General features: G+C 40.6%; 2 protein-coding genes across 7 annotated transcripts in view; one reads left to right on the top strand and one right to left on the bottom strand.

Moving 5' to 3' along the window:
• Nucleotides 1–14,537, bottom strand: part of ARID4B (AT-rich interaction domain 4B) — a 128,015-nt gene extending 113,478 nt beyond the window's left edge. For 3 of the 5 annotated variants that reach the window (XM_074373228.1, XM_074373227.1, XM_074373225.1), the window contains exons 1-2: nucleotides 14,105–14,536; nucleotides 13,348–13,402 (exon numbers count right to left, since the gene is read on the bottom strand). In XM_074373228.1, coding sequence (XP_074229329.1) covers nucleotides 13,348–13,353 — 6 coding nt within the window. In that variant the 5' untranslated portion in view covers nucleotides 13,354–13,402; nucleotides 14,105–14,536. Of the gene's footprint in view, nucleotides 1–13,347; nucleotides 13,403–14,104 lie in introns of all 5 variants that reach the window. The other 2 variants (XM_074373226.1, XM_074373229.1) reach the window with 2 other exon arrangements.
• A 351-nt stretch (nucleotides 14,538–14,888) lies between these two features.
• On the top strand, nucleotides 14,889–22,442 carry GGPS1 (geranylgeranyl diphosphate synthase 1). Of its 2 annotated transcripts, XM_074373248.1 has the most exons (5): nucleotides 14,889–15,109; nucleotides 17,497–17,597; nucleotides 19,073–19,165; nucleotides 21,061–21,131; nucleotides 21,375–22,442. In XM_074373248.1, the coding sequence occupies exons 3-5, from the start codon at nucleotides 19,096–19,098 to the stop codon at nucleotides 22,134–22,136; spliced, it is 903 nt and encodes a 300-aa protein (XP_074229349.1). In that variant the 5' UTR covers nucleotides 14,889–15,109; nucleotides 17,497–17,597; nucleotides 19,073–19,095; the 3' UTR covers nucleotides 22,137–22,442. The 2 variants fall into 2 exon arrangements, with proteins under 2 accessions (XP_074229349.1, XP_074229348.1); XM_074373247.1 differs by lacking the exon at nucleotides 17,497–17,597.
• The last annotated feature ends 4,263 nt before the right edge of the window (nucleotides 22,443–26,705 follow it).

Here is a 26,705-nt window from a genome sequence, read left to right on the forward strand (position 1 = left end):
TCTCCCCCTAAGAGTCCCTTTGGAAGGGCTTTCTCACAGCCATTTCCACTATCTACTGCTTCACTTTATGACTGGCCTCCCAGCATAATTTTGAGTTGAAAGATTCAAAGAAAAATTAGGCAATGACAACACTAAAAACAGCAATTCTCCAAGTTAACTTCAAAAAAGATACCATCTAGGCACATTTAAAGGAATCAATCATAAGCCACTGAGATTTAAAACTGCAATTACTCAAGGCCCTTCCTTAATTATTATTATAATAGTTCTTAGAAAAATCACAAAAGTAGAAAAGTCTACTGCCTAAAAGATGTGTTGTATCTTTGAGACTAAAACAGATTCAAGCCATAAAGCAAACCAAAGTTAAGCATTCATCTATTTTATTCAACACTGTGCTATAAATTATCACTCTCCTCAACAAGCAAAGGTCTGGAAAGGCTGAATTCTAAGACAAAAACCTTTATAAGAGTCAAATAAAATGTAAACAACAGCAAAGAAGCCTCACTCTCTGGAAAGCGCCTGAGTCACCGACATCTTGTTCTCCTTCCAGAGACAAGTTTAAGCCCAGATATTTGGACTGGAGTTTACCAAACCCACTCACACGTTACCCTGAAGACACCTGTCCCCAAGTATCAAACTAACAGATAAGATCAATCAGAAGGCATCAGTTAATATTTCTGAGTGTATTCTATGTATGGTCTGTCTGCATTAGCATGTGATTTATATTTTCATAAAACTCCTTTGTGGTAAACAGTAAATATTAATCTCATTTTACAGAAAAGTCTAAAAGGCTAAACGATTTTGCTAAACTAGAGGCTGTGGCAGGCAGAATAATGGCCTCCCCGAAGATGACTGTATCCTAATCCCCAGAATCTGTGAAACTGTTGTTACATAGCAAAAGGGAATTAAGGTTGCAGACAGAATTAAGGTTACTAATCAACTGACCCTGAAATGGGAAGATTATCCCGGATTGTTTGGATGGGCCCAGTGAAATCACCAGAGTCCTAATGTAAGTGAAAGAGGGAGGCAGGAGAGGCAGTGTCAAAGCCAGAGACATCTGCACACACTAAACTGCTGGCTTTGCAGATGGGGGAGAGACCACGAGCAGCACGCGGACAGCCTCTAGAGGTTGGAACAGACAAGGCAACGTCCTCCTCTGGAGCCTGCACAAGGAATTCAGTTCAGAGAGACCCACTGCAGACTTCTGACAACTACAACTGCGAAATAATAAGTGTGTTGTTTTAAGACACTAGATTTGTGGCAACTTGTTACAGCAGCAATATGAAACAAATACACAGCCTAAATCTGGCACCATTCTGCAAGAATTTGCTAACTAGTTTTGTGAAGAACATTAAGTACGGAGTAGTAAACTCTAGCAATGACTTGCTGATGTAAAACCAGTGTCCCATTTAATGCCTCAAAATTCAACTTGCATACTCTTACATAACAGATTCTTGACTCCTAAAAAAAAATTACACAGCAATTAATCCTGAATTTTAAAATATCCTTTAAAAATATGACAGCAATCTACAGAAGAATAGAATCAAGTACCAACAAGTAAATAGAGAATGTTTCAAACAAGTAAACTTATAACTAAAGGAATGCCACCCAGATTGTATTAAAAAAAAGTAGATACTTTTTCAGACTAGATAACCTTCCATGTTGTCACCTGCCAGTATACCTGGCGTCTAAATTCACAGGTCCAAGGGAGGGAAGGTGGTAGAGTGCATGTTTAGCGTGTATGAGGTCCTGGGTTCAATCCCCAGTATCTCCTCTAACAACAGATAAGTAAGTAAACCTAATTACCTCGTCCCACCAAAAAAAATAAAATTAAATTCACAAATGATCTCTGAAAATCTCTTCTGGCTCTATGAGCTACAGTGTTTCAACTCAAAATTACTTGTGGAAATATAACCTAATGATTCATTTTTCTCCTACTTTAAAGTATCTTCAAAGCCTTGTACTGTCTTCCTCTAATTTACAATACTGATTTACAAGCTAGTAAAGGTTCTCCCAGAAAAACTACATCCACTGTATTTTGTTTTAATACATTTTCATATAATTTCTTCTATTTTTAAGAGAACAGGATAAATTTCTCTAAAACATTTAATATCATGATGCAAATAAATTCTAGCTTTAAAATTGTTCCTTTCAAAAAAGAAAGTAGGTAAAAGGTTTCTAAACTACACTCACTATTCCAGGAAGCCATCAAAAGGTCACTAAATGGCGACAACTTTATTACTCACTTATAACTCCCAGAGAGGCGCGTGGTTCAGTTTACTAACAAGAGAGCAGATTCTACCATCGGTTTAATGTGTGCCTGTGGGCAAATCACTCAACATCTTTGCATCTGCTTTTTCAACCATAAAAAAGGAAAAATGCTCCTGACCTGCCTCAAAGGGATGTTATAAGAAATAACTAATGATTATGAAACTTTAAAAACATAATGTGCCATTTAAAAATCTAACTATGGTGTTTAAAAATCCTTTATAAACCACATATTCTGACCCTAAGCATCTGCTGGGGTCATTGCCTTCAATAGCCTGTCCCAAATTAACCCTTCTAATAAATGCTACCAGGGATCCCAAGAACAACAATCGCTTCTTTAGAAGCAGCCATAGCCCGGGATGTTCCCTCCTCACCTCTCAAAGCTTACCTTTTAATAGCAATTCCATGCAACCAGATTTCATTCACAGTAGTGGTAATAATAATCTATAGGGTTTATGAGAGACTACTGTAAATGTTACAGATGACTGGGACTACTCACCACCTGGCAGTGCTAGATATTTAAATAAATTAACACTTACTGAATACCTGCTGAATGCTAAACACTGCTAAGCGAGGGCTCTACAAATCTGCCATAACTTAAAGCTAAAGAAACATCAGTGGTGCCCCACATAAATCATTTGGTGGTAGAGACAACAGCATACTGAATGCAAATAAAATCTTGCTGAAGGCATCACAGAAGAATGACATAGATCTGTTACATACTCATATAGGAAGATGTAAAAACAATTACAGAATAACACGTACAGTATAAGCCCATTTTTGCAAAACCAAATATAAGAAAAACACTCGCATGCAAGCGACGTGTGCAAGGAAAAAGGTATAAAAGAACTCACCCTAACCTGTTACACCAAGTTGCCAAGAGGAGGGGACACTGGGGAAGGTAATGACTTACTATTCACCATACACATTATATTTCTGAATTTTTTTTACAATTAACAGCAATCTGTATTGCTTTTATAACTTAAAACACTTTAATTTTGTATGGAATAGAACTAGTTTAGAAACATATTTCTCCAAGTTGAGGCAAAGCAAAATTAGGTGACTTAGCAAGTGTCAAAAGCCCTCTGATACCGAATAACTTTCTTTTTTTCTTTTTTTTAATTTTTTTATTTAATAGAGGTCCTGGGTTCAATCTCCAGCTAAGCATGCAGTCTAACACTGAGCTGTACCCACTTGCCCTAACACTGAACAACTTTCAACAAGGATATTCGGACAAAAAATTGAAATGGTCCTTTGATGAGGCATACTTACCAAGATAAAACTGAAAATACGAAAAGCTAAACTTTTTTAAAACTCCCAAATAGGTATAAGCCACTGTGCCTCATGTAAACTTTGACAGCAAGAGTCGCTCAAGTCTGTTCCGTTTCCTCAGCCTCCTCTAGAGCAGAGACCCTCAGGCTGGCAGGGCCCAGCACTCAGCCCCACCTGCCGGCTGCCAGGCCAGGCGAGCTTCGGGTGACTGACAGCCACATCAGGACAGCAATCTGGGCATAAGAAGAAAAAACCTTTCCCCACATAAGCAAGGCTGGAGGTGGATGACTAGAAAACAAGGCTCTCCAGTACTTCACCTAATCCAATAACAACCCTCTATCTAGGCTTGGAAGTAAAATTTACTTTTCCCTTGAAAGAATCCCGTCTGGGCAAGCCAGCAGCAAATTGAGAGGAAAAGTATCATATTTATTAAGAGAAGCTTCTGCATCAGGAAGGGCTAGAATAAATAAAGGTTTGAAATGAGAGCAAAGGGTTCTTAGAATAAAGAAATCTGGTTTTCACCTTCCACTGAAGCTTTCATAAACAGTAACAAGCTTTAACCTAAATCACAAAACTGCAACTTCTTCCCTCAACTTCCAAATCAACCTTTAAGTTAAGAGACTAGAGTCACTGTATTACCTCAAAGGCCTATTTATATTTCCCAGAGTTTGCACATTCTTTCCACAGCACTAATTAGAGCTCAGTTTAGTGAGCACTTACTATGCAGTACATCCTGTTGTTACCTTTAGTCACCCCAGCAACCCCATGGGGTCAGCGCTACCTACCATTCCTCACTTCAGACAAGGACACCAGCCTTCTTAGAAAGCTGAAAAAAATTATCCACAACTTGATAAGCCGGAGAGTTCCAATTCAATCCCAAGCAGTATTGATGAAAGAATCCTCACTCCACCCATTTATAAAAGGGCCAGGCTTTTCCCAGAACACAGCTACCACGTACCGACTGCTCAGAACCACGCCAAGCACGGTGTAAGGCACTTTAATGTTATCTCGCATAGTACCTACGCAACCTTGTATGGTTACCTGTTACTATCCCCATTTTGCAAAAAACTAAAACTGATGTTTACTTTCATTTCTAAAATAAATAACTTTACCCCAGCTTCAACAGCTAAGTAAAGAACTCAGAGAGACAGAACTGGGAACAAGCTCTCTCTTTCTCCAAGCCATATGCTCAGAGTCACCAAGCTACTCTGAGCACTTTAACTAAACAAAGACGGTTTTTATAGTCATTTTCAAGTATAATTCTTACTATCAGTATAAAGTGAATCTTTTCTTTAAATGCCATTTGCTCAAAGGTTTGACAGCTTATAGTCTTCACTTCTGCTGTTAAAGAAATAATACAAAATTAGTGTGATTGTCAATGAAACTTATTAAACAGTTTTCCGTGACCGTGCTCACACACGCAACTGTGGGTGGCAGCGTCATCAGATTAGAAACAGCAGCCTGGTACTTGTCAAACCTTGACCCAGGACTTCAGATAGCCTTGAGTTAAGTCACACTGCCAAAAATGTAACTATCAGTTGGAAGAAAATGGCTTAAATAAGACACATCTACATTAAGTACCCATCTCACTGTCCCATATATACTGTATTTTTTACTATTAAAATGTGTCAGAGTACAGTATATATGGGACACATTTTAATAGTAAAAAAACTACATACAGAATTATTATTCTCTTAACATGCTTATCGCCCACTGTGGATCAGATGCCCCCGAGGAAACACAGCTGTCACCCAGATTTGGGTGACGTGGCGATCAACGTATTAATTGACTGCTAAATTTATAATTTAAAAATGATAGATTCAAAACATGGTAAACTGACTATACTTCAATAAACATATATATATATACAGAAAAAAAAGAAGAAAAAGTGATGGTACACTACTTTCTGTAAGATTTTCTTCCTTTAAGTCATATTAATGGCCCAGAGACTTCGACTCTACCACCTGACTGCCGACACCGTACTAAGCTGGAAAGACCCAGCAGACAGGGTAATGCAGAATTGTACACTTATCTCCAACGTAAATTCAGTACATCTAGTTATTCACAGATAGATATTACCCTCAGAGTAAGACAAGCATTGTTTTAAAACTTTCTTTTTTGCCTCTTTTATTTTGTCCCTTACTCCTATTAACCAGCCTAAAACATGACCCTTAGTACACAAGGTAAACATGAAGATTGTAACTCTGTAAACTGACCCTAACAGATCTGCCTTTTACTTTCTAGTAAACTGTTTACATGCTTTTATAAATTCATTTTTCCTTCCCAAACTTACAAGCTGTCTCCAATCTTGGTATGAAAATAACCAGACTTCTAGAAACATGTATCTTTCATGGAAAACCTGAATGTCAAGAATTCCTGCACTCCTTAAAGAGCAGAAAAATAATACTTTTTATAACAAAAGCTCTCTCTTAAAGTTAAGTTAAACACACTGATTAGTGTTTAAGTAGTTTAAGAGGTAACAAATATACTTTCTTATTTTGATGTAAAATAATTAAATGAAAATATTTCACTCATCTTGGGAACAAAAGCTAGTTATTTACAGCTTACGTTTCATTCATTGTCCATTAAGTTTAAAGGAGGCCCAATTGAAAAGAAATAAATAATGGCACATTTTCTTTACTATTTTCTGTTATCTTTTATATTCAAATTAAGTTACAAGCTAAAAATGATGCTTTGCACTTAGGTAAACAATACAAATTTGAAATAATTCTATTTGTAGTATATGCCTTACCAAAATCCACACCTTCTAGAATCTGCAACATATAAACAGCAAAAAGATTTTGATCCTTTTTGACCCACAGATGACTGTGGTGACATCTAACACAGAAGACTAGTGCATGCTTCCCATGAATGTACAAACACCTTCGTTCTGTGACACTAGAATGAAGGCAGCGGCAGTCCTGCTTTTAAACAATTCATCAAAAATGAAGGTTTGCAACTCTTTTAAATTTCAATTACTAAAAAATTAATAGTTGACTCTTGAACAACCCTGGGGTTGGGGGCGCAGCTGAAAATCCCCTTACAACTTTAAAGCTGGCCTTCTGTATCTGCAGTTCCATATTCTTGGATTCAGCCAACCACGGATTCTGTACGACTGTAGAATTTACTGAAAAAAATCCTTGGAGCTAAGCAGTTCCAACCTGTGCTGTTCAAGGGTCCACTATACAGAGTATCTGTATTTTGTTTACAACCCACGTTCCACAGAGCAATATACCAGTTAGCATTTTTCATAAATGTAAAATATATTTTATAAATATATTTAATGTATTAAAGTATGAATATTTATTTCCAAAATTTATGTAGCCCTAACTTCATCATAAATCCCAGTTTTCCAGTTATTCAGCCAAAAAAATCTTAGTGTCCTCCTTGACTTTCGTCTACATTCAGTCTGACAGGAACTGGCTCTACCTTCAGACGACATCCAGAATCTGACCACCCCACACTCCCGCCGTGGCAGCCGCCACCCTTTATTAACACAGCTTCTGCACCAGCCAGCTTCTATCTGGCAGACACGCCTGCAGCCTGTCTCTAACACAGCAGTCAGTGATCCTTTAAAAATACAATGAAATAAAAATAAAAATACAATGAAAATTTGCCACTCTCTAATGAGACCACATCGCTCTGCTATTCATACCCCACAGTTGCTCTCGATTTTTATCAGAGTGAAAGCCAAAATCCTTACAAGGGCCCTCAAGTTCCTAAGTGGTCTGATATCTTCTGCACCCTCCACCTGCATCCCCTTTAACTGGCTGACCCCACCCACCCACTCCCGTTCTCTTCCTTCCTTCCTCCACCCTGCCACCCCACCTCTGTGCAGTCCTCTGAGGCCACGTGTCTAAGTCCTTCTCATCCTTCCCCACAGTGCCTGCTGGACCACGCAGCAGTGCTGCAACCTGCCGCCCGCCTGCCCCATCTCCCCTCTTCCTTCCCCACCACTGATCACCTAACAACTTAGGCATCTACTTATTATGTTTATTCTTATTGGTCTGTCCCCCACCTAGCACGTGTCAACTAAATGCTGAATGAATTTTGAAAATGTCCCACTCCTTGTGGTCACTTGCCACAACACAAAATACTTGAAGTTAAACACTCGGCTCCCACCCACAGGCAGTGGTACCCCAAAAACTGAAAGGTTCACTCCTAAGACCCCCTCAAAATTGGAAATACCTGTTCACACAAAAGCTTGTAAACAAATGTTCATAGCAGCATTATTCATAAAAAGCAAAAAGTAGAAATAACCCACATGTCCAACAGCTAATAAATGGATTAACAAATGTGGTATATCCATAAAATGGAGTATCATTGAGCAATAAAAGGAATGAAGTACTGACATGCTACAAAATGTATGAACCTTGAAAATATTATGCTAAGTGAAAGAAGTCAAACACAAAAGGCCACATATGGTAGATTCTGTGGCTAGTAAATGCCCAGAACTGGCAGCTCCTTAGCAAGTAGATCAGTGACTGCCAGGGGAGGGAGAGGCAAAGGGAGAACAGGGGGTGATTATGGGTAACAGGGCTTCTTTGGGGGAAGACGGAAATGTTCTGGAGTTAGACAGTAGTGACTGATACACATCTTGTGAAACTACTAAGTACTGAATTGCACACTGAAAAGTGTGAATTTTATCTGATTTCCTAAAATTAAAAAAAAAAAAAACATGAAAAGGATTGCTCAGCTCAGTGTTCACTGCTCACTACAGGGAGGGCTAAGAGTGGGGAACTTCTTGGCTGTACTCAATTCCAAGTATTCTGTCCACCAACTAATTACAGCAAAAAGATTTTATTTAAAAGGGGCTGGGGTGGGGGCAGGGGCAGAAGCAGCAGGCAGACCTTCCCCTCACATCCAATCCATTCAAATCCTACACCCCCACCTTGAATACGACCGACTCTCCCAGCTGGGCCACCAGCAACTCTCCCTGGCAGCAACCTGCACTGACCCCCCTCCCCCACGCCGGCTCCCCCAGCCCGCGCTCTACAGCCACTTCACTCTTACTCAAGACCCTTCATTGACTTCCTGGCACACTCAGATTTTACTTAAAGTCCTTACCACAGCCCATGAGGCCCTACACTGTACTGGCCTTGTGACCTCTTCAGCCTCATCTCCTCCCACTCCAGCCCCAAAGGCTGCCTTCCTGTTTCTTAAATATGCCGAGGTCCAGCAGGCCAATCTAATCTAAAATAACAATGCTCCTTAACCCTAACTCCTCATCCGGATTCTGTTTTATTTCTCTTTATAGCACATATCACATTTTTTTTGGTCTGGTGCCTGTCCACCCTAATACAGTTGACCCTCGAACAACGTAGGGTTAAGGTCAGGGGCACTGACCCCCCTGTGCAGTGGAAAATTCGTGTACAACTTCTGACTCTTCCAAAACTTAACGACTCATAGCTCAATGTTGACCCAAAGCCTTATCAGTAACACAAACACAGGTCAATCCTAACAGTCGACTAACAGATTTCGTATATGTATTATATTCTGTATTCTTACAATAAAGTAAGCTAGAGAAAAGAAAATATTATTAAAATCATAAGAAAGAGAAAATACATTTACAGAACTTACATGTATTTACTGAAAAAAAGTCCATGTCTAAGTGGAACTGTGCAGCTCAAATCCATGTGGTTCAAAGGTCAACTGTAGACAGTAAGGTCCACAAGTGTGAGAACGCGTGTTCACTACTGTGGCCTCAGTACCAAGAACCACGTCTGGCACAAGGAAAGCATGCAACATCTCTTTAAGGACTGAATTTACAAGCTGAGTTAACAAAAACATGTTCGTCAGTGAACTATGTACTCATACAGCACACTTTTTAAAATTACAATAAGCGAAGAATCAGAAATTTGGACAGAAAACAAATCAGTATGTTACAGAAGTACCTGTTCATCAAAAAGACCACAAATTTGTAGCAAAGAATACACTTGCCATGTATGGATCTAAATCTCTTGGAATATCATCTATTAGGTTAACATTCACATTGGATTAACCATGCCTCTGACTCCTCATCCTACCTGCTCTCTTAGTCCCACATCTTAATTAGTAGGTCCACTTGGATGTGGACCTCCTATAGGTGCCTTAAATAAGCAAAACCTCATTCATGTTTAGTCCAACGACAATAGGATTCAAGTGACAGTTGTATCTCTCCTGTGAAACCTCGGTCTTCCTCCTATCCCAGGGCGACTTACTAGTCCTGAACTCTGCTTCCTAGGTATCGCAGATCTAGTCCCTCGGTTCCACTCCCATAGCATTACTTCAAGCCCTATTCACTTCTCACTTCGGCTTACCACATGGAATCTCCAGACTTTCCATTCAGATCCCCCTTTCGATGTACTCACTGTAACACTACCAAAGTGATCTGTCTGCAGTACGAACCCAGCATCTCTGCCTTCGGTGGTTCCATGAAGCCTTCCAAAAAATTCTCAACTCCCTAACTTAACTTCATCCCTCATCTCTGCCCTCCTATTTCCACACTAAATGCATCATGCTTTAAGTTAATCCAGCCACACTGTACTACTTACAGTTTCCAGACACATCATCTTGTTTTTTTCCCTTTATTTTCCAATATGTTGCTCCCTCTCTGAAACACTCTTTTCTACTCCTCCTTGCCTAGCCAGAGCTTAAGCTCTCAGCTGAGATGCCAGTTCCACCGGAGCACTTTCCATGGCTCTCTGCTTTAGATGTCCTCTTCTGTCCTCCCACTGCACTTACCACAAACACTGCATGTTGCAAAAAAAAAATAGCCTTATAATTCAATATGTGCTGTTCGCTTTATTTTTCTGTCTTCTACTAAATTGTGAGCTCCCTGAGAGCAGGTCTGCTCACATATTTATCTTCAATCCACACTGCCTGACACAAGGAAAGGGTAGTTGTTATATGACTGATTTACAAAAGGAGGGAGGAAGTAAGGGAGATGGGGAGAGGGAGGGAGAGGGAGCCAGAGAGAGGAAAGGGAGAAGGAAGGGGGGAAGGAAGGGGAGAGGGACTGAGAACAGGCACACAAGCAAAGGACATTAAAAAAAGCATCTGAAATCAATCCAGTATTTTCATGTGGCCTCAGCCAGCGATTACTGAAGAGAGAATGGTACATCGGACAAAGCCCATCTCCCCAGATCTAAGTACCACCATCTAAATCACCTCATCTCTTAAGATTCTGCAAAGTCCAGTCTATCAAGCCCATTTCCACTTGAAAATTTACTGTAGCGTAATGAGACATTAATAACATGCACGATATAAAAGCAAAACAAAAAGTTTCAGTTAGAAAAAAAGTAGGAAATGAATTTGACATAATTAAGTCTTAGTATTATTTCTAAACTTTAATAACCCATCATTTCCTGATACTGTGCAATCACTGACTTCAAAAGGTTTATCAAAAGTATGAAAAATAAATCCAACATAACACCAACATTATGATCTAGCTTAAAACACAAAACTGCTTTTATGTTACAGTCATATTTCTCAAAAAACACTAGGTAAAAATATCACATGATAGAGTATACTAGTCAGGAAAGGGGCTTTATTTACTTAAATACATTCCTGAAGGTAGTGCCACAGGAAAATTGCTTCTAAAACATACGGCACTTAAAAAATGATATACACATTTTTCTTCGTTTTGGGACTTTAAAGCAACAACCAAAAATGTATTACTACACACTTTTTCAATTACTTCAATACACTGCCTCTTAATAAAATTTAAATTTCTGACTAATAGGAATAGATAATACAAACTTAAAAGCTTGCTTCAAAGTACAAATCTGGTAAGATACGATGATTGGCATGAATCCTTCTAAAGCTCCGTTGTCACAATACAGAAATTGGAAACACACAAAAAGAGAAATTTAAGCCCAATATAATCAACATTACATACTTTTAGAATGGTGATTTTGTTTTAACAAAATACCAATCATGGGCAGCCTCTCAACTTTTACCACGTAAAAAATTAAGCTGTAAGAAATAAGCTAAGATTTTAGCTTCCCAAAGAGAGGACTTAACTATACTTATAATAACATGAAGTTCTTCTTGTATAAAATTAGAAGATTGTTTTAATAATTCTTTCCCTTTAAAATTACTAGTAACTATTTTTAAAGGCAGCAATAATGGAAATGCTGAGGACTTAAAATTAGTAGTTCTAAAATAATACCAAAAAATTTGCATTTGCCTAATACTATGAAACTTTCAAGGCTAAAGTTTCCAACGTACTTTCATTTTTTTAAACAGATACGTTAAAAAAAAAAAAAAGACATGAAAGGAAGAGAGAAAAGAAAAGAAAGTTTAAAATCTAGAAGACCTTCAACTTACAACATTTCTTTTCACCAAATACTAACAGAGTACCCAAGATGTGCCAGGCACTACCCTGGGAACTGTGACAGATTACAACATTTATTCAAAACTAAAACTTGTATTATTCACCTTCTGAATGTTTTATATTTCAATCCAACATTTTTCTTAAGAAATTCTCATCCAACACCAGAGAAGATATATTTTCCTAATAAATTTGTCACCGTTTCACACGGGTCACAGAAGTTGCAGCTAGCATCCGTGACTAACAAAAGGAATTCATTTCTGAAATATCACTAATTATTTTTTCATTTACATGAAAGTGAAAGTCATTCAGCAGATATAAACTGCTTCAGAGTTTATAGCACCCCAAACTCAAAAAGAAAAAAAAACTGGACTAAATCTAATTACTGTGTATAGCTGATAAATATTTAAGTAGTCATGGCTTTCACTTTCTACCATAAACACAAACATTACGAACTTTATTTAGATGCAGTACCATAAAATCAGTCCTGATTCTGAAGAGAAGCAAAGTAAATTTTTTAAAAATAGTTCAAATAAACTGTCAAAAGTAGATGAAATTTGCATTTTTACATTCTAGCTGTTGCAATTCTTCACTTGTGATTACATACACCCTTTCAAACACTTCTGAATTTGTAATGGATGAAAAAATATCTGCTAATCTCTAAGTTCCACCAGTTGAATCAGACATTTCCGATAGCTAAGGCTTTTCATCCTAAAGTGCATTAAAAAATATGACAGCATTCAATTACACATTCTCTAAAGTGAAAAAACCACCTGTACTTTTATGACCATAATTTCTTCCACCATTTAAGCAAATTGTACTTTTTAGACAATATCCTCCATTCGGTTCACGTGCTTACATTTAAGAGGAACCTGGCCATCGGCTTTTCACATGGATTTTATCACAATGCGATACAGCATCTGATAATTCACAGACCAAATGGATCGGTAAAGGAGAATAAACCACAGAATCCTAAATCCCTGCAAATACAAGACACAACTGCTATCTCTGAGTTGTGCAAAGACCACCAAAATTTTCTCTTTAAAAACCTTACGATTAAGATTATGCTGGATTTCGCTCGTCAGATAGGTCTGCGAAAAATTCACGGTACTGCACGCATCGCAGGACAAATTAGATTTTCTTTCATCCAGCGTAACAGATAGAACCACAATACAGTTCAGTTTCTCGAGTCAGATTACTTGACCTGCTTTTCAAACACTTGAATTCGTGCAGTTATTCCTAACACCCCCCTGCAAAAAGAGACGTTCTCTATGGGAAAACTGTCCTCGGTGAGATACCCTGTAACCGACTCCAACTCGGCAGCGAAGCCCACCGACTCCCGCGCCAGCTGACCCCCGGCCCCGGGAAGAGCTCGGGCCCCAGCCCCCGCACACACCTCTCTCGGCGGAACTCGGGGGCCCCACGCGTGACTGCGATCAGACCCTACTTCCTTAATTCCCTAAGCCCCGGGGTTCCTTTTCTGGAGGTGAGCCTACCTTCATGGTGATTCCGGGACCGCGATCCCCTGGAAAACACCGGGTTCACCTGCACCTGGAAGAGAAACAAAAGACACCCAGTCAGCGCCACAGGCACCCCCTGCGCCGGCGCCGATGGGGGACCCCAAAAAGGGCCCAAGGAAGCGTCGGCCCCGACCCCGAACGCAGACTCGGGGTTCCCGGGCCTCGCCACCCCTCACACGCAGCCGCCCACACAGCTCCAGGCTCGGCTTCCCCATTGTCGGGACCGACGGAGTTTCCCGTCCCCGACGATGACGCCATTTCTGTCAGAGAAGAAACTCACAAGCCGCCCGGGGTCCGGCGCGGGGCCGCCTGCTCCCTCCCCCGCCGGCCTCCCGCTCCAAGGGGCCGCGCACCGCGTCCGAGCCGAGCAGGCTGCGCCTCGTTCGGGGCCCGGCGGCCTGACCCGCCGCGCAGCCTTTGCCCACGGCCCGGTCTGAGGCGGAGACCCACAAGTGGCCGCGGGGCCGGGAGGCGGCAGCCCCCCCGACACCGGCCCGGGCCCCCCACCGCGGCCGCCGGGCGCTAAAGCGCTGAGTGTGCGGCCGCTGGGCTGGGGGGGCAATCGGACTCGGCGACTGCAGCGGAGAGCGGGCGGGGGCCCCCGGAGGCCGCGGCCCCGAATTCGGGCGCCCGCGGAGACCACCACCGCCATCTGCCCCTGCCCCTCGGCCGGGCCCAGGGACTCCCCCCAAAACCCCTGACGAGACCGCGAAGCCCCAGAAAACATCCCTACCTTCCTGGGAGGCGAGCTCTGACCCTGGCACGTCCTGAGTCCCCTCCCCGGCTCCCCCCCAAAACCAGCAGGCCCGGGGGAGAGATGGGGGAAGAAGGGCGGCGGGTCCAGCGGTTGCTGAGGCTGAAACTCCGACTCCTCCTCCTCCCGCGGCGGCGACTGGTACCTTTGTTTGGCGGCCGCTCGGGCTCCCTCGCTGGGGGGAGGGGGGACGACGAAAAATCCCTCCCGGACTGGAGGTCCGGGCCCCCAGTCGCGCTGCCCTCCAGAGGACGGCGGCGACGGACCCTCTGCGGCTCCCTCCAGGCAAAGGTCCAGGCGGTGGCCGTGGCGGCGGCAAGCTTAAGCTCAAGAGTCTCCCTCCGCTCCAGCACCCGAGCTCCTCACTCCGGACTCGACTGACGGGCAAACATCGCTTCCCCCCCCACCCCAAGTCCCCCCTTCCCTTCTCTCTCCCCTCCCCTAGATTTTTTCCCCTCCCCTACCTCTTTCCCGGATGGCCTCTTAGACGACCTCCGATTGGCTAGGCTTCTTTAGAACCCGCCTATTCCCTGCTCCTATTGGTCATCGGGATACAAACAACGACGCCATTTTCCCACCAGTTCTATGGAAACAGAAAGTTACGCCCCAAAGCTTCCCGGGAAATGTAGTCCAGCCTCTGGGGTCACTGCGCCAGGTCTTGCACAGAAGAACTGCAAGGCCCGCCATGCCCCGCGCCTACGTGAAACGGGAGGGGGAGGGGGAGGGGGAGGGGAGGGGCAATCAGGCAGAAGGGAGGAGGCAACGACGCCTGCGCATTGTGAGCGGGATGGCGCATTTTCTTGCACCGAGTAATGCGGTGTCGCTGGCGGCTGAGGAGGGCGGAGAGTTGTTTGGTGAAGTAGGAGGGAGGATTCATGGAGGGGTCAGGAGGACCCCGGGTCTGAACGATAAGGTGGGAAGTTGACGCTGGGTACTGCTGCTGCCGGCCCCGCGGCGTGAAAGTTGTGATATCATCCTCGAACCGTGAGTGGCTGTGGCGGCGGCTGAGGGGAACCCGGATGGGGAGGCGGGTGGGGGAGGCTGGGGGCGGAGCCGACGGGAAAGAAAGAGAGGAGGGTGAGGACCCGGATGCTGAACCGGATTGTGTACGAATTTTCCATCCTCTGGCTGGAGACGGGGAGGAGCTGGGGGCCGGAGAGGGCGGAAGGGGTGCCTAAGCGGGGAGGAGTTGGACCCTCGTCGACCCTACCCGTCGGCCCAGCCTCGTGAAAAGCTGCCTCGAAGTCTTTAAATTCCCTTCCCGTCTTCCTCAGGCAGGCTCCTTCAGACCCGTCACCTCCCGGAGTCTGAGTGGAAGGGTTCGCTCTGCGCTGCACGGCCGCGCTTACATCTGTGTGTCTTTTTAGCGGTTCTCAGACCATTCGCTTAAAAAAAATATTTTGCATATTTTCACGTTTTATTTGCCACCGGGTGCCCTTATTTCATCCTCTAACTCGTTGGGAGGCACTGTCCGCTAGTTCCTTCGTTCCTTTCGTCCTTTGCGTATTTGAACGCTTACCAGGTGGGAGAACGGGTCTGGCCCTGCCTTCGTGGACCTGAGCCTGGGGAGACGGGCAGATACCCAGCGAGGTGGACACTCGAGGGAGTGAGGGGCTGCAACAGGTGTGAGTGCTGCCAAGCAGAGCTCCGTGGGGCCAGGACTATTGGAAATAGGGGATTTGCCCTCGGGACAGAAGGGAAGGCTTTCCTGAGCAAGTGAGGCTCAAGCTGAGAGCGGAAGGGTTAGTGGGAGTTTTAACTAAAGGAAGGACATTCCAGACAAAAAATACCATATTGGAAAGCCTTCGGTCCAGAGGGAGCTTTTTTTAAAGTATAAGGAACTGAGGCTGGAGGGGAGGGAGGGTGCCCACCGACCCTGATATGCTTTGTTGCGGGGGGAGGTCTATCATTATTTAAGAGCAATGGGGTATCTTCAGAGGGATCCCACTCGGAAGGGAGATAGGACCAGATTTAAATTTGGAAAAGATCACTAGCTTTAGAGTAGAAGATAGATCAGTGGAATTGGGTTAGAGGAGCGAGTGCAGGGAGCCCAGACAGGAAGTTTTTGCTTAAGTAGCCCACACAAAGGAGAGAATCTGGTTTTGTATTCATTAATATTCATCATCCGTGGTTTGAACAAGTTTAAGGCAGTTTCCCAGTTTTGAAAATGAGTAGTTTCAGACTCATAGAGGCATTCAGTGGTTCTTACTCGGTCAGAAAGTAAATTAGAGTTCATGTAACACTAGTGCCTCTCTAGTATGTGATAGCTGAAATTCCTAGGTGTGACAAATTGGACTTCTGGGTAAAAAGAAAAAGCGCCAAGTCACAATATATGCCACTGTAATGTAGAACCCCTTAGACTCTCAGGACACGGAACAGATTGGTTTTGAATACCGAGAAGAATTGAGGTTTTCCCACAGTTGAGATTACTACATATAAACATTCTCTGGGAAAGGAGCATTATTGACTTGTTAAGTGAGCATTCTTAAACTCACCTGAGTGAGCAAAGGAAAGAATGATTTTTAAAAATTCATAACTAATATTTTTTAAGTCAAAAAGAAAATCAGCCAAAGTTCAGCCAAAGCCCTAAGAGTTGAAACAGGTTAGCTCTGATTTCTGTGCGACAGAGTATACTTGTTACTGGTCCAGACAGGCACAAAAGAGAATTACTGAAAGTTGGTCTTACTGATTTTTGAATTAAGTCAAATGTGTTCTGGAGGCTGTACAAAAGATAAACATGATTTTTGTTCCCAACATAATTGGGAAGAGATGGCTACTGGCTGGTTTAAATAGAGTAGTATATAGAAGATGCTTTTTTTTTTTTAATTGTACCTTTAATTCTGTTCAGTAGTCTTTTAACTGTGTGATTATTCTTCCTGAGTATCATTTTCTTTTTTTTTTTTTTTAAGAATTTCTTTAAGAATAAGGTAATCGAGCACTACTACATATAAAGTAGATAAGCAGCAAAAACCTTCTGTATAGCACAGGGAACTATACTCAATTTCTTGTAATAAACTATAACAAAAGAACCTGAAAATATATGTATATGTACAACTGAATTGCTTTTCTTTGCACCTGAAACTAACATTGTAAGTCAACTACCTTTCAATAAAAAAAAGTTTTTAATAGATAATAAAAGAATAAGGTAGTCTATGTCAAAATTTAAACAATGTAGGTAATAGGTTACTAAACTAGTATTCGTATTATTTCAAAATATTTTCTCAACTTTTTTTCCCTTGCGACTCACTTAGTATTAACTGTTTGTCAAGGCAGATGTAGACATTTTCTAAACAGAAGGTTTCTCTTTGGATTCATGTTGCTAAAATTATTTCCTCTGGGAAGTGCTGATTTTTTATGATTATTTCACCTAGATACTCAAGAGTAGACCACAGAAGACACACTTTTCAATCTTTAGGCTCATGATCCTAGAGATCAAATCATTGTCCCAAGAAGCAAAAGGAAGTAGACAAAGGTGAGAAACCTTCTAAAATGTGCCAGAGGTTAGAGCTGTTAAAAATGAAGACTTCTAACAGGAGGACAAACAAAAATAGCAAGAGATTGTTTACAAAGGAATAGTAGAGATTCAGTAGTAAAGGAGGACTCTAGGAAAACCATGAGTGATGTTCTAAGAAATATTGAAGTAAATGTAAAATCAGAAAAATAAATCACTATGGGGACTATTTTTAATGATACAACTTCATTCAAGTTAATGCATGTCTTAATCAGAATTTCTGAGATGGATTTATTGTGGAGAAAATACAGAAGAGGAGTTTTCCCCTTCTATTTTAAATATACAGTTAACCCTTGAACAGTATCAGTTTGAATTGCACAGCTCCACTTATACACGGATTTTTTAAAAAGAAATACTGTAATAGTACACAATTTGCAATTGGCTGAATCTGTGAATACAGAATCGGGTATGGAGGGCCAACTGTAAAATAATATTCAGATTTTCAGCTGCTGGGGTAGTTCTGAGGGTGTTGGTGCCCCTAAACCCCATGCTGTTCAAGGGTCAAATGTATAAAACAGTCATTTTAATGCTCATAGAAAAGTCTGTTTACTCATTTATGTGATCAGTCAAATATAGGAGTATCTAGTTCTGTGGGTTTGTTTTGACATTGGTGTCAAAAAAATTTTTAAGCCTTTTATGGTTGATTAAAATAGGAAAGGCTTTTTTCTTCATTTCATTTTTTTTTCCCTTAATTGAGGCACCAGGGATTGAACACGTGACCTCATCCATGCCAAGCATGCACTCTACCACTGAGCTATACCCCCACCCCCAGGAAAGGCTTTTTAATATAAGCTTTCTAATTAACGAAACCACTTACAATCCAGGTGAACACTGACCAATGTAATCACCTAAATGAAGCCTTTCCTTATTTTTTTCATGAGATACAATTTACATATCATGTAGTTTTCCCATTCCAAGTGTATAGTTCAGTGTGTTTTATTATATTCACAAGGTTGGGCCTTGTGAACCATCACTACAATCTAATTTTGAAACACTTTGATCCCCTCAGTAAGAAACCCCATTAGCAGTCACTCTGTTCCCCTCTCCACCCAGCCCTATGCAATCATTAATCTGCCTTCTGTCTCTATAGATTTGCTATATCTGAACATTTCATATAAGTGGAATCATACAATGTGTAGTCTTTTAAAAAATGTTTTTTGGCGGGAGGCAATTAGGTTTATTTATTTATTTTTAATGGAGATATGATTGAACCCAGGACCTCACTGAGCTATTACCCTCCCCACAATATGTGATCTTTTGTGACTGTCTTCTTTCACTTAGCATGTTTTTAAGATTTCATATGTATAGAACTTCTTTTAAAACCAAACTGGAAGTCTACTTTTACAAAAAAAAAAAATCTTGAAATACAAATTCCTTTGCTTGTCAATACTCAGTTTACTTAATTACGTTATCTTTACATTTCTCCTTTTTTACAGATCAGCTTTGAAATTTGAAAACAATGGAGAAGACTCAAGAAACAGTCCAAAGAATTCTTCTAGAACCCTATAAGTACTTACTTCAGTTACCAGGTAACAGTTTAGTTGTAGTACCTGTAGGGCCGTTTTTATAGAGTAGTGGTCATGTACGTGTTAGCATACAGGAAAGGTTAGACATGCCAGCTCTTGAAATTTTCTATTTAAGGTGATACATATGAGGAAAATGACAATGATTTTTATAATTTTTTCTTAAAAGGGACATTTTTGAGGCACCCCTTTAAAAATATCCAATTGTTTAACATACCTTAAAAAAATAATACTTAAAGAAATAATACTTAACATACCTTAAAAAAATAATACATTTAAGTATCTCATTAGAGGTTTTATCCTTTATGGATGCCCTACTGTTTAGATACTAAGGGATGTCACGCAATTTGTATAACAACAAAAAGTTTTGTTTATCGTTTTCCACTGTCACACACACTGCATTTCTTACACTAATTCCTTAAAGAGACAAATAGCAATGCATCTAAAGCACGTTGCTTGCAAGCATAGCCCCCGTTATTCCTGTAAAAAGATGAGCCTCTTGGACATGGCGTCCTGAAGAAACACCTGCCTAATCATATATGCGTACTTGTTTTGTTTTGCTGTTTTTTTAACTTTGTCTGGAAAATGATGGTAGCAAATAAAAACTCAAGCATATGATAATGGGTTCTTATGATAAAAATTCACATATATGCTAGATCCTAGATGACAGGGAAGAAGTATTAAAACAAAACTGTGGTGCCTGTAAGTTAAGCCATTTATTGTACTGTTTCCAGTATACATTCTGAAGGGAAGGGAAGTATGGCTGCACGTTGATTCTCTGTTCTTCATCTTCTAAACTTGTTTTTTAAAGTGATAGGGTTACTTTGCACAGTTGTGCATTCTTTGTATAGACCAGATTGCCCTTGTTAAACTGGAAAGTAGATTAAAAGTCTAAATGATATAATTGCTACTCAGACCATGTTCACCTTAAGGGTTAATAGACAGGAGATGCTTCCAAAATCCTGACAGCTCCTTCCCTTTTTGACTTCTCACAGAAAGTGAAACTTTGTTCCATTTGGGTATGCCATGAGGGTTTGTGTATTCGTTTGGATGATTGGTGCAGAGAAAACACAAATAGGACTTAGAAAAGACTGGGTTTGTTTGCTGAAACTTTTTATGTAACTATTTTCCTGAAGCCTAATCTGAAATTAGGATGTTACTGGGCATTTACTTAAGCAAGAAGCTCATAGAATGAACATTTTTATTAAATGAACTGGTTGTAGTTTTTATCTGTTACTACTTTATTTGGGGGCTAAAATGACTTCTAGTGGTGACTACTACCCAAAGACCTCTCTTGAGTTCTCTGTGTAAGAAAAAAATATTAAAGAACTAATCACCCTAGTCAAAAATAAAGATACTAACCTTGACTAAATTCAGGATGTTAAAAGGGAGTACTTCATGGGGCGGTAATCCTACTTTTTCATATGAAAGAAGTAGAGCTGTCCAGTCTCTAAAATCTTAATTCAAAGGAATGGTAGATAATTTTAGGAGGTAATTCAGTAGCAAAGTACATTTACTTACAAATATCTCTGGTTTCTGGGCAGTGCTGACGGCCACTGACTGGCCTCCCTTTGCAAAAAAGGAATGAATTAGATTATAATTCCTTAAAAGTTCATTCCATTCCAAAACTTAATATAAGTTAAGATGAAAGGAATAGGCTTACTAATGGGCACTGGAGTACTTTAGCAACTCTTTTGCCTTCCCTAATTTTAAAAGGTTGTGCATTTTAGGATTTTTGGCCGAGGGGGCAGTGGGGGCCCAGCCATGGAACGCCAGCTCTGCAGTAGGCAGATTGATGGGGCTGGATTTATCAAGTCTGATCAGTTTTAGAGGAAGTTTCTGAATGTGTTTCTGATCATTAAAATATTAATTTATTGCCAAATTTTATTCTTTAAATGCAGGTAAACAAGTGAGAACCAAACTTTCACAGGCGTTTAATCATTGGCTAAAAGTTCCAGAAGACAAGCTACAGGTATTTAGGCAATTCTAACCTTATTCTTAATCCCCAAGAAATTAATAGATATTATGTAAAAATACCCCATTAATTCAGTTTAATGCTCATGCAATGTTTTATATTGAGGTTGCTAGATAATTATTAGTTTTAAAAACTCAGACATCTGACACTTTGATAGTCTGTTACTATACAATAAGTATTTATAAGCGCTTTTGAACAGTTCAAATAAAATTAAATTTTTCAATTGTATTTCCTGTTAAGATTATCATTGAAGTGACAGAAATGTTGCATAATGCCAGTTTACTCATCGATGATATCGAAGACAACTCAAAACTCCGACGTGGCTTTCCAGTGGCACACAGCATCTACGGAATTCCATCCGTCATCAATTCTGCCAATTACGTGTATTTTCTTGGCCTAGAGAAGGTCTTAACCCTTGATCACCCGGATGCAGTGAAGCTCTTTACCCGCCAGCTTTTAGAACTCCATCAGGGCCAGGGCCTCGACATCTACTGGAGGGATAATTACACCTGTCCCACGGAAGAGGAGTATAGAGCGATGGTGCTGCAGAAGACAGGTGGGCTGTTTGGCTTAGCAGTAGGTCTCATGCAGTTGTTCTCTGATTACAAAGAAGACTTAAAGCCACTACTTGACACACTTGGGCTCTTTTTCCAAATTAGGGATGATTATGCTAATCTGCACTCCAAAGAATATAGTGAAAACAAAAGCTTTTGTGAAGATCTAACAGAGGGAAAGTTCTCATTCCCTACGATTCATGCTATTTGGTCGAGGCCTGAAAGTACCCAGGTGCAGAATATCTTGCGCCAGAGAACCGAAAACGTAGATATTAAAAAATACTGTGTACATTATCTGGAGAATGTAGGTTCTTTTGAATACACCCGGAATACTCTTAAAGAGCTTGAGTCTAAAGCCTATAAACAAATTGATGCATGTGGTGGGAACCCTGAGCTAGTAGCGCTGATAAAACACTTAAGTAAAATGTTCAAAGAAGAGAATGAATAATATTAAGCCATTCTTGATTAGGCCTGATAGCTTACTTGTCTTTTAGCCAATTACCTTTTTACAAATTTGGACCAAGCTGTTAGTCTCCAAAAACAGTGAGATGGTGGTGGTATGAGTGAGGCTATTCCACTTAGAATCTTTGTGAACAGGTAATCATCACAGCACAGAGCTGAAGGAGTCAAAAGTTGCCACATCCAAATAGGTCTGCTTTGAATGTCAGAATGTGCTATGTTGGGACCTTGTGGCCGAGTCTGCTGCGAATGTTCTGTTGATTCTGTCAATAAAGAAGACTTCAGCTTCCAGGAATATTTATCGACACTTTTTATGCACTATACAGGCAGGTATCAATGCATCTGCCCCAGTTCCAAGCCAGTGACAATTTGGGACCAATTTCTTAAGTGTTCCTGCTTAGAATAGCTCATTCCCCTCCCTGGAAACTCCCTCACTAAAGTCTTCCATGAAAAAGCAGACGGTGACAAGCAGGGAGCATTCTGATCCGTTTTTTCAGCTCCCTTCTTTCCTTCCTCCCTACCCAGCATATTCTGCTCTTTAACCAAGTAGTGTCCCTGAGTGAAATGTACACGTTAGCCCAGTTTCTTTTTCCCTCGTAATGTGACTTGTGCCTCAAAACTGGTAAGTACAGCAGTGTCTTTCCATTTGGGAAGAAACAAGTACATGGAAAAAGCACTTCAGGAAGGAACCTTTAAACCATTTTATATTTTCTCATCATTAGCAGTCAGAATCGTAAAAGCTGTTTGCTCACCTCAAGTATAAAAGCAGGGGGAACTGCCCTTTTCCTCCCCACCTACATCACTAACCCCTCCTGAAGGCAATTGGTGCTTGAATGGAAAGGGAAGTGGGCACCTTTAATCTCTGTGATTAAAGGAAAGCAAAGTGTTAACCTGAGAGCTAGTGCCTGACTGAAAAGTACCAAAGGCTACGCTGTCGGGCACAATTAGCTTTATAGAGCCTTAACCCTAACTCTGTCCCTTTTGTTTAATTTTAAGCCCTAAGCCCCTGGAACCATCTGTGGCCCAAGAGGTAGGGGGGTAAAAAAAAAAAGACCCTGATTTCTGTGTTAAAGTATTGCTGATATCTCAAAATGAGAGTTTCTATTCTCAGTAACATTGCATCTTGTTTGATTGGTTCTACAGTGTGTTACCTTAGATCAAATCACCATATACTTGAGAAATTCTCAGCAAAGCACTCAACCGAAATCTTTTTGAAAAGTTGGGTATTTACTAACATTTAAAATAATTTGAGTCTTCTATTTTAATTGATACAAGGAAATGTCTTCTGAAAATCATAGATATTTGTGCTACACTATGGAAATTTGAACTTTGTTTTTATGAGCCTGTAATTTTTTTGAAACACTGGATTATTCAAAGGTCCAATGCTAACTGTATAGACAGAAATTACATTATTTTCCTATAAGGATTAAGATTGCTTATGTAGATTATTCCCTACCTAATCAAGTTCAGTTTTGACCTGGTGCTACTCATAGTTTTGTCATTTTTGTCATGCCTTTAAATGACAGAAATGCTTGACATTGAATTGGGGACCTATAAGAAGACTCATTTTACCTATTGAATAATTAAAAATCCATTCTTTTTACTTGACATATAATCATGGTTAATATAGAAGAAAATCAAACTGATCTTATTTGTTGGCAAAATCAAAAGAACGAAGGCTAGTTATGTTGCCATGAATCACTTTCGGACCTCAGCAAGATTTTAAATACATCGGCTCTTCTCATTTCAGCGTGTCAGCTTCCTGACTTGACTCCCTGCCCTTCCTAACCTACACCCCATAGTTGTTCACTTCCCGGAGTCTTCCCAGGGCTTTCCCATATCACTTTCCTCCTTTCCTGAGGCCCCTGTCGTCCGCCTGCTCCCAGTGCTGGAGGAATCCAGCTGTACGCTTTGCTCCTCCCGCAGTGCCGAGTGGCTGCTGGGGAACGTGTGGGGAACTGCTCCTGTCGCCAGTGCAGGTTAATCTAGGAAAGCCTTGATAGCCCTTTTATTTTTTCATCTAATCCTGACAGAGACTTAAAATTTGTCACTCTAGCATCCCCTGCTCCTCCACTTTTCTCCTATTCAGTGTAAACTTCTAGTTTTCCTCCCCTGTACTTCCTTAGAGCTTGTCTGCAGTCTGCTTTCGGCTCAGGAAAAGTTGTTTGCCGTCCTGCCCTAGATCAGACAAGCTTTCCTGTTCTTGGTTCCCTCCCTTCCTGCCTTTTGAGGGCCTTATTTCATTCCCTGCCTTGTATCCACAAGGTTTATCCACTGGCCCTTTTTTATGCAGTGTACTGGGAGGGAGGAAAAAGGAGACATGTACATTTGTGAAATACCTATTAGGTACCACATGTCTTATGTTTTTGTCATGAAGTGTTTACTGAGCAGAGCCAGGACCCTGAATACAGGTCAGAGTACTTTGTTTTTCAGTACTGCTGACCTCCTATTCTGTAAGCACACCTAACTATGTTTCAAAGTTTAGAAAGCACCAGTCTATTGTAATGTACTGAACGGTTTCTCTTCCTATGATCTGTATCCACTCTAGTCTATCCTTCATACTCCAAAGCTGTCTCTCTAAAGCACAGATCTGATTATGTCATTCTGATGGTTTAAATTCTCTGAATCCCCAGTACTGCCACCTGTAAATTCCTTGGCATAATATATAAGGCTTTTCAAAATCTTATCTCCAACCTACGGTAACCAACCATGTGTTCTAACCGTATTTTCTCTCCTCGCACACACTATCCTCTGCCAGGAAATACTCCTCACGGCCAGGACAGTATTCTGTTACTCAATTCATTTAGAGTGTTTCTTGAGATCCTATAAGCTAGAGCCTTTGCTAGACTTTGGACATAGAAGAGCGATGGACAGTCTTAACCTCGTGTGATTTTTCTGTCGTGGAGACTGGGAAGTAAATAGCCAGTTATTGAACAGTATTGTTCGCGCTGGGATCAGGGCCCCTAAGTACTTGTTTACATGTGACCTACCTTCCTATGCTCAGCAGCACTTAATAAATGTTCATGAATGAATAAATCTTCTAGACTATAATCTCCCACCTCCCAAGGGTTCCATAAAACATCCTGTGTGTGAAAAGATACCATAAACTTCAGATGTTAGCTTTTATGTTCATGTGATTCTTCTACCTCTTAATTCTTGCTTTAATGATTCTTAGTCAATGCTCTATCCCTTCTGAAAGCATTCTTAAGACTGTTTACTTTCCGTTTTGTCCATAATTACCACTGTATCAAAACCCTGACCACCTTATATTCAAGACCCTTATTTTAGCTATTCATCTGAGTTCTCTGTTACCAGCTTGAAATCAACATATTTAAAACCAAATTATACATCCCTTCCTATCCCTTTACCAATCCAAATAGTGGAATAAAACCACTTCACCCCCCTGCCTTTTCTACCACCATTGTCATTCCTCAGGTGAGCCAGGAATGTATCTTTGACTTATTTCTCACCCTTGCCTCTTATCCAGTCCTCCCAAGTCCTGTAGATTTGTCCTTTGAGGTGTCCCTTATCTGTCCCTTACTTTCCGTATTCAGTTCCTTTCCATTTTCACTACAGCACTTAGAACAGCCTTTGTTGCCGTACATGCTGGGCCAGTATTTGGTAGTTGAAATACAGAAAAGGAGTCATGATAATGAATCCCACAGTAATGTGAATTCAGATACAATGCAGTTGGCACTTGGCTCCCCAGCCTTCTACCACCTCCAGTTGGCTAACTGCAGACTTGCTCTCTTATTTCATTAAACCTTGTAATAATGCAACCTCATATTTTATGTGATTGAATATACTGGGCCTTTGCAAGTTGTATGGCATAATTTGACCATACTCTTGTTAAAGATCGTAATAGTGCAATAAGCAAAAATATTATTAATGGTACATATTTCACTATTAACCCATTAGTTCCCGTTAATTGTGTAGAATGTTTCATGGCCATTGATTAACGGGCATCCTGTCACGGAGGCATCTGGGGAGCATTTGTAGCACTTTCTGCCACGTCTTGCACATTCTTTACAAAGTATTCTATGCTTTTGGAGAATGACCAATTTATCTTTGAATTGTATTTGTTACAATACATAAAGAAAAATATATCTGAAGATTTGAAAATTGGTATAATGAATAATGGAAGATACTTAGACCTCAGTGGGCAGAGTAATTCTAATGGTAAGCTACAAAAGTAATTTATAAATCTCACCAAAACTTGTAAAGTCACTTAATAAGAATCCTAAAATGGGAATAGTTAAATATTTGAAAAGTAAAAAAATTTAAAGAGATTTAGCTTTCTAATAGCTGTTATTATTTTACAAGAAAAATGATTTGTTAAATTTGACACTGTTGATTAACTATAAAGAATTGGACATAAAAACTAAAGGAAACTGAAAGTGAAGCAGAAGGTTAGTGAAACAAATGAGGATAAGTAAGCCCTTTGAAACAAAACGAAGTAGCTATTCCAAGAGACAAACGAACAGATTTTCTAATACATTTTATGAAATTGCATTTGTAGTCTGATAACAGAAATTAAAGCATCATTTTTTTTTAAGTT

Source organism: Camelus bactrianus, chromosome 11, assembly GCF_048773025.1.
Source record: "Camelus bactrianus isolate YW-2024 breed Bactrian camel chromosome 11, ASM4877302v1, whole genome shotgun sequence".
Taxonomy (NCBI): domain Eukaryota; kingdom Metazoa; phylum Chordata; class Mammalia; order Artiodactyla; family Camelidae; genus Camelus; species Camelus bactrianus.